This window comes from Calidris pugnax, unplaced genomic scaffold, assembly GCF_001431845.1.
Source record: "Calidris pugnax isolate Ruff unplaced genomic scaffold, ASM143184v1 scaffold167, whole genome shotgun sequence".
Taxonomy (NCBI): domain Eukaryota; kingdom Metazoa; phylum Chordata; class Aves; order Charadriiformes; family Scolopacidae; genus Calidris; species Calidris pugnax.
The window spans coordinates 2,308,269-2,316,493 of NW_015091045.1; the positions used below are offsets into that span (position 1 = coordinate 2,308,269).

Below are 8,225 nucleotides of genomic sequence, written 5' to 3' on the forward strand. Positions count from 1 at the left end.
GGCCTCGTCCCCCCTCGGACTGGGGAGGGGGACCTGGATCCCCCCAGGTCTGGGGAGCAGGGCCTGGGATCCTCCCTGGGGCTGAGAAGCAAGGCCCTGGATCCTCACTGGAGCTGGGAGGGGGGACCTAGATCCCCCTGGGGCTGAGGAGCGAGGCCCGGGGTTCCCCCTGTGGCTGGGGAGCTGTGGCCTGCATCCCCCCGCCCTGGATGTGGGGAGCAGGATCCTGGATCCCCCTCCCTGCGTCTGGGGAGCAGGGCCTCGTCCCCCCTCGGGCTGGGGAGGGAGACCTGGACCCCCCCAGGTCTAGGGAGCAGGGCCCGGGATCCCCCCAGGACTGGGGAGCTGTGGCCTGGATCCCCCAACCCTGGATGTAGGGAACAGGATCCTGGATCCCCCTCCCTGGGTCTGGGAAGCAGGGCCTCATTCCCCCTTGGGGTGGGGAGTGGGGTCTGGGGAGCAGGGCCCGGGATCCCCCCAGGACTGAGGAGTGGGGCTTGGATGCTCCCAGGATTGAGGAGCAGGGCTTGGATCCCACTGGGACGGAAGAAGGGGGCCTGGATCCCCCCCGGGTTTGGGGAGCAGGGCCCGGGATCCCCCCAGGGCTGGGAGAGCGGGGCCTGGATCCCCCGGGACTGGGGACTGGGGACTGGAACCCCCACAGTCCTTCTCCCCCTCTGGAGCTAAGGCCTCTGTTCCCTCCCATTTGTACTGATGGCTTCATCTGTGTGCTAATAATAAATTTTTAACTTCCTCTTTTTTTGTTGTTGTTTTGTTTGGTTTTAATAACTTTTTTTTTAGTTCCCTTGTTTCCCTGAGGCACGCTGGGTGCAGGGCAGCCCCGAGGGGGTGTCTGGCCACCCCGGGGTGATTCCTGCCCTGGTGCCACACAGCAAAGCTGCAGAGACACCAGCACAAGGTGGAAGAGCTGAGACAAAACTCCATGAGTCAACCTGCAAAATATAGTGCTAATTTTTAGCTGAAAGTTTTGGCAAACAGTGTGCCCACTCAAAGGGGGATGGCGGAGAGCAAGAGGGTGTCTGGGATGAGGGTGATGAGGGATAGAGAATCCCACGTCTGCCTTCGCTCTCCTCCCGATGGGGAGCTGGATGATAAGGGAGATGAGACATCCTCAGGGTCAGAGGTCCAGCCAGGTTGAGCTTATTTTTTCTGGAGAGATATTGATCAGTCTCACTCCTTATTCCAGTGCTTATTGCCATTAAACAGTACTAAAAATTTTCCTCGATTTCTAGGTAATTAGGTCTTGTGAGTCATTTTCCCTTTGTCACTGTTGCTCAGCCCCTGGAGCATCCATAGATATTTTAAAAGACCCTTTTTTCTCTTGGTTTTTTTTATTCCCTCAGCATTCTCTGTTTTCAGCATTTTCCAAATTTGGGCCACTCTACTCAGTGCGAGCACACAGAAACGCTGCCGTGGCCGGGCCGGGGTTTTACGCCGTCATCAAGTTTTACTCGGCTGGAGACGCCAGCAGAGCCCAGCGCGCGTGCAACGGGCAGAGGCTGTTTCAGACATCTCCCCTGAAGGTACGGAGAACTGCCCCAGGCATGGAACGTGCAGGACTCGGCACCGTGACCTCCAGCAGCAGGATAGATTCACATTAAATACTTGTTGGTCTCGGTGATGCTTCCTGTGCAAAAAGTTTACTAACTTGTGGCTGGGCGTTACCACTCGGGTGACATAGAGTGGTTTGGGTTGGAAGGAACCATAAAGCCCCCCCAGTGCCACCCCCTGCCCTGGGCAGGGACACCTCCCACCACACCAGGTTGCTCCAAGCCCCCTCCAACCTGCCCTTCAACCCCTCCAGGGATGGGGCAGCCACAGCTTCTCTGGCCAACCTGGACCAGGCTCTCACCACCCTCACACCAAACAAGTTCTTCCCCACATCTCAGCTCCATCTCCCCTCTTTCAGTGTCAAACCCTTCCCCCTCCTCCTAGGGCTCCCCTCCCTCATCCAGAGTCCCTCCCCATCTCTCCTGGAGCCCCTTGAGGGACTGGAAGGGGCTCCAAGGTCTCCCCGGAGCCTTCTCTTCTCCAGGCTGAACCCCCCAACTCTCTCAGCCCCCCCTCCCAGCAGAGGGGCTCCAGCCCTCCCAGCATCTCCGGGGCCTCCTCTGGCCCCGCTCCAACAGCTCCATGTCCTTCTGCTGGTGGTGGCCCCAGAGCTGGAGGCAGCACTGGGGGGGTCTCCCCAGAGCGGAGCAGAGGGGCAGAATCCCCCCCTGGCCCTGCTGCCCACGGGGCTGGGGATGCAGCCCAGGGTGCGGGGGGTTTCTGGGCTCCAGCGCACGTTGAGGGGCGTGTGGAGCTTCTCACCCACCGACACCCCCAAGGCCTTCTCCTCAGGGCTGCTCTCAGTCTGTTTTCCTCCAGCCTGGATTTGTGCCTGGGATTGCCCTGAGGTGCAGGACCTTGCACTTGGCCTGAGGTTCACGAGGTTCACACAGGCCCACCATCTGCTGTCTCCCAGGTAGCATTTTAGCAGGAAAAGGGCAGCATCCCTCCTCTGGAATAATTTGCAGGACCTATTCCTGGGAAAAAAAATATTTAACATATATCAGAAGCACACCTGTAGTCACAGAGTAGGTTACCTTCTGGTGACTCTCCCGGAGCCATCAGTGGTGTGTCTGTAGTGGGAACTCTGCAAGCAAAGCCTGGCTAACCAGGGTTCTTCATTCCTGGACAGGTTTGCGTTTGCACCAAGCAGAAAGGGTTTCAGCAACAAGTCCTTGCTCTCAACAGCAACAAGTGCCAAGAGTTGGCCAACCACTACCTTGGCTTCAATGGCTGGTCCAGTCGCATCATCACGGTAAGGGGCCCTTTAGATTCATACATCATCCTTCCCCTCATCCTCTTCTTCATTAGAGTGGCTGGTGGAATAAGAAGAATTCTGTTCTAATCTGCCCACAAGAGGAGCTGTGTTTTGGACCACAAGTGAGGGTATTTTGAAAGCCTGGGGAGAGGAGACTTGCTGTGGGTGAGGGACTGCCTGGGCTTCTGTTAATAAAAATGGGGGTGGCTGTGATGAAAGCGGTGCCAGGACATGACTGTAAACTTTGTGTGCTGAAGGTGTCCAAGATGACTGAGACTCAAGAGTCTGGGGACTACGAGATATTTCTAAAAGAGGGTGAAAAGAGTAAATTTTCCTGCTCTGCCTCCACCATGTGCCTTGGAGTCAGATGCTGTGCAGAGGAGGTCTGTGTTATGGAGGCATAGGCCTAAGTGGTCATAACATTTCCTTCCTATTTAACCAAAATGAATTATCTGTGGTCTTCCCAACAGCTGCAGAATGTATCTGGCTTTGATGGTGAGAATGAGGAACTGGGAGAGACCTTACAGAAGCAATCTGTGAAATACCTGTGTGCTCTAGAGGTGACACTGCCCAACCACGGGGTACGCACCAGGGGAGTTGCCCTCGGCGAGGCAGATGTAGAAAACAGCGAAGGTACATTTTGGATGCAGTTAGGAGTCTCTCTCAGACACCAATCAGTCTGGCTTTTGCACAGTTTGTGGCTCTGATGAACTGTCTGAATTTAGCTGGAGGCAAAGATCTGCGCAGGGCCTTGTGAGCTGCTGTGCTACGCAGGGAGGGACGCTGAGCGTGCCTCTTCCCTCCCTCCTTCACACCAGGATCGCTTTCCTGCCCTCTGTTCTCTCCCTCTCGCCTGCAGCGTTACTCATTCCCCACCACAGCCACTTCTGGTGTGAACACGCAGTGGGATTCTCCATTCTGTCCCTGTGGCACGGCTCAGGGCCCTGACACAGGGCTGAGTGTCATCTGCTGCTGGGGGTTGGCCACAAACCCCCGCTGTGAGGGTGCTGCCAAGCTCCCGAAACACAAGCAGCCTTTTTATCAGATCCCTGAGGCTGTGTTTGGTTGCGTTTCCTAGCGCGAGGCAGCTGGAGTGCTTCGCATGTGGAATGTTGTCTTGATATCAGTAACGTGCTGCTTGTTGTGTTCAGATCCTCTGGAGTTCCTCACGGCCTCCAGGAGAGCTCAGAAACTCGCCGTTGGGAAGGCTTTGTCCAGTGCCTTTCAGAAGATACTCCTCATAGTCTTAGGTGAGAACTATTTTTGTATTAAACACTGGGCTGTTTGGGCAAACGATATTATATGTTTCATGATAATTGATATAAATTCTTTTTCTCTGAACCTTTCTTGGAATTCATTGAGGCTTGGGGAGGTCTCGGAGAAAATAAACTTATGTTGTGGTCTGTAATGATTTAATAGCGTGGTTCCACCCTAGGAGCTATAAGAGTGAAAGGAAGATCAGACAGGAGGTCAGATTTTTTTATGATAAATAAATCATTGAAACTCCAAGTTCCAAAAATGTAAATGCTGGCAGGGAGAGCTTTTTAACACTACATGTGCATGGGAAAGAGGGATGGGGGAAGTTCTGGTTACAGGGGGAACATGAACTGAATTGCAGCACTTGGCGCATTCCTGTCCTGCTTCCAAGCCAGCCAGGTGCCATCACAGGTCCGTGCCCCACTGCTGCATTCAGTGTTGCTTCTCTGGGGCTACTACTCCTTTGAGTTTTTAATCATAGCAGCTGGCTCTGTGCCTGCCCAGGAGCTGCTGGATCTGCTCTCTCTGGGTTCCAGGTCTTGTGCTCTCTGAACTTTTAGGTGACGCCTGTTTATGTGGTGTCCGAGTAGTTTAGTGACAGACCCCCATGGGATCAGGTCAGTGCCTCATTTTACAGAGTGGGGGCTTTCATCTGGCAGATTCCTCCCTGGACTCTTTAAGGTGTTTGTTGGAAAGGTGGGGTTCTGGATTCAGATGTTTTGCAGCACTTCCCATCTTTTGCTCCGTCACGTACACAGAGACCAGCAATTAACATGCTCTGTCTTCTCCATGGATTTCTGCTCCCTCAGTTTCAGTTTCCACTCCATTTAGTAAGAGCTGTTTGGTTTTCAGCAGAGAAGAGAGGCAGAGAAAGAAGCACATTCCTTCAGACCAACCAGCCAGTTGCTCTGAAAGCCATTATGAGGCAGAATTGTCCCATTTGGAGTTTAGGGTAGGTTTATTGTCATTACGCACCGTAGTAATTAACCCTGTCTCTGGCTGCCTATTCTGTTTCAGACAACGGGAAAGTGGCTGTGGAGTACAATCCCACCCAAGAGGAGCTCACAGACTCCTTAACAGAAGAGGAACTGAAGGGGCTTGTTCAGGTAAAACCAGCTTTGGCACAGGACCTGTGTGTTTCATCTAGAGACTGAAGACAGAGCCGTTAACTCTTACAGCCTCTGACACCCTCCTTTTATGCAGCCATTACCTTGACTTAAATCCTAGGAAGTAATTGCATCCTGAAATTGTACAGCACGCCAAGGTTTTAAAAACCTTACTTTTTTGGGTATCTTTGTGTAGAAATCCATGCATATTTTAGACAGCAAAGGAAAGTGAGCAGTTAGGGGACAGGACTGCTGTGGTGCAGGGTGACAAGTCTGACACATGACAGTGTCCAGGACTGCACTTCATAGAATCTGTGAGAGTGAAAACCCCCGTAAAGGCACAGTAGGTTAAATCAAATGATTTTTTAATAGGTTCTTAAATGATTCAAACTTCCCATCTAGAAAGGCATTTCATAAACTTATCCTTGCCCCAGAGGATAAGTTAAAAGCTTTGGTGGAATCCCTGCAGGTAACTGTGGGATCTGTTAGTGTGCACCGACCCAAAATACACGGGTACAACAGTAAAGCTTTAATCATCGTGCTCAGTGAGATGAGTTCTGCCTGTGTGCCAGCTTGTGCACGCAGCTGGTCCTGAGCAGAGGGCTGAAACGGCTGCTGTACCAGGGGAGCTCACTGAAACGCAGGTTTTTGAAAGCAGACATCACTCTCACACAACAGATCAGCTCCACACTGATGTCTCACTCCTCCTGCAGTTTGCACGGAGGAAGTGTCTAATGAACCGTGTGACACTTTATTCCGTTTGGTGACATTGAGTCACCTGGTGTTCACGGGCTGGACTATCTTATAGAATCAGAGAAGGCTTAGAGTTGGAAGGGACCTTAAAGCCCACCCAGTGCCACCCCCTGCCCTGGGCAGGGACACCTCCCACCACACCAGGTTGCTCCAAGCCCCCTCCAACCTGCCCTTCAACCCCTCCAGGGATGGGGCAGCCACAGCTTCTCTGCCCAACCTGGGCCAGGCTCTCACCACCCTCACAGCAAACAAGTTCTTCCCCACATCTCAGCTCCATCTCCCCTCTTTCAGTGTCAAACCCTTCCCCCTCCTCCTAGGGCTCCCCTCCCTGATCCAGAGTCCCTCCCCATCTCTCCTGGAGCCCCTTGAGGGACTGGAAGGGGCTCCAAGGTCTCCCCGGAGCCTTCTCTTCTCCAGGCTGAACCCCCCAACTCTCTCAGCCCCCCCTCACAGCAGAGGGGCTCCAGCCCTCACAGCATTTTCATGGCCCTCTGCTGGACCCTCTGCTGCTTTCTTACTGAAGAGCAGCAGTAAAATAGGAGGTATTTTCATGTGAAGTAACTAACGTCCACTAGATTATTTTTTTTTATCAGTTGAGAAGATGAAATTTCTGCTGCTTTGTTCTCTCTCTGCATTTTCCTCTGTGCAGCCCCTTCCATCTGACTTCTTTGAAACCTGCAGAGAACTGACCTAACGTGCAATGACCATGAGAGAAGTGAGCAGCGGAGTCCAGCAGAAAGCCTGTTGCTTCTCAAACCTCTGTTTTACCCTGAGAGTCATCCCTCACCTCCCCTGCCCTCTCACTTCCCTTGTGATGGTGTGTGGGAGGTTAATTCAGCGCTCTCTCCGCAAAGCACCTTCCAGCCTGATAGGAGGAGGAAGAGGCTGGAATTTGGAAGGACTTGCTGGGGAGGGGAGCTGCTGGGTGTCCTTTGGGTTCATTCCCTTGTGATGTCAGTCAGTCTTTCCGAAACAGAAACGTTCCTCAGTTGGTAAATTCCGAGGAGGCTGTCTCTTGTACGTGATAAAAATATATTGTTTCCAGGTGCAGAATGATGAACCGAAAATACATTGGAGAGAAAGAAATTTACTCTTCACTTCTCTTCCCAGGTCAGCGAATTGTCCTTGGAACAGTTTGACCTGGAAGAAGAAGAAGTTTTGTCTGATCTCAGTTTTGATGATGAGCTCCCTAGCCGGGAGACGCCGTCTAATTAGCGCAGCTCTGTCTTCACATCATTTCCAGTTTGATGCAGCGTTTGATTAGGAATGAAAGTCTAACGCTGTGAAATGACATGTGCGTCATATCCACTGTTTTCTTCTTCTCCAAATACGTAACAGCGAAAGAAATGGGCAATAAGCCTTGTGTTACTAAAGTTAAGCCCAAAAATATATGCTATTTTTGGAGAGGAAGTGTTTTCCTGTCAGCTTATCCAGGTCAGCTATATATGGAAGCTGCACAATTAGTATTTAGACAGCGTAACAGATGTATATGGCACTTAAAGAAAAATAGAAGGAACAAGCCCTCCCTGCAAGAGCCTACAGTTCAGGTTCACTCCGATCCACAGGAGAAAGCTGGAGACGGCAGGAGGAGAGATCTTACCAGCAGGAGTAGCTGTGGTACTTAGACACGTCTGCTCAGGCACGAAAAATGCTGCTCTAAGTGACATTTCTTTTAAGGAAATAAGCATCAGTCTTCTAACAGTGTGTTGAGCCACATGGGTTGAGCCCCAACTATAAGGCGTTGGGCCATTGTCACCATGTAAAGCAAAGATTCTTTTTTTACAGGAGGTTTTTCATTAAATAAAGTAAAATTTTGTAACTCTGTGTGATGAATGAATGAATCTCAGAGGCAGCACAGGCAATGGGAAGAGGCATCAAGCTCCCTGAATCATGAGGGTATGTAGTGGTGGGGGGGATGCTTGTTTGATAACAGACCCCTGTGCACGTTTTTTGACCTCGGTCTTTGGGGAAAAAAAAGATGAATATAAAATGGGAGAGCTCAGGGAAGAGCCACAGGAATGATTTGAGATCTGTCTTGAAACAAGAGGAAATAAGAGGCTTGTTTAATTTCACGAAAAAGACAGGAAAGGGATAATTTGCTCCAGGAGAAGACCCCTGATAGCGGGTGAGCTTTTTAATTGGGAAAGTGAAACAAAATCCAGTGGAGGGGCACTGAATTTAGAGAAATCCAAATGGGGAAGCGAGACGCAGCGTTTCACAAGGGGGAATGCTGGAGGGAGGGACCGGCCCTCCATGAGGTGTGGTGAGTCCTCTACTGG

At 51.6% G+C, this 8,225-nt stretch overlaps 1 protein-coding gene across 1 annotated transcript; it reads left to right on the forward strand.

Annotated features, from left to right (window-relative positions):
• Positions 1 to 1,018: 1,018 nt before the first annotated feature.
• RDM1 (RAD52 motif containing 1) lies at positions 1,019 to 7,765 on the forward strand. The gene is made up of 7 exons (XM_014956479.1): positions 1,019 to 1,154; positions 1,369 to 1,544; positions 2,705 to 2,827; positions 3,301 to 3,463; positions 3,982 to 4,080; positions 5,105 to 5,193; positions 7,057 to 7,765. Exons 1-7 carry the CDS (start codon positions 1,019 to 1,021, stop codon positions 7,159 to 7,161), a joined length of 891 nt encoding a protein of 296 aa, XP_014811965.1. The 3' UTR covers positions 7,162 to 7,765.
• The last annotated feature ends 460 nt before the right edge of the window (positions 7,766 to 8,225 follow it).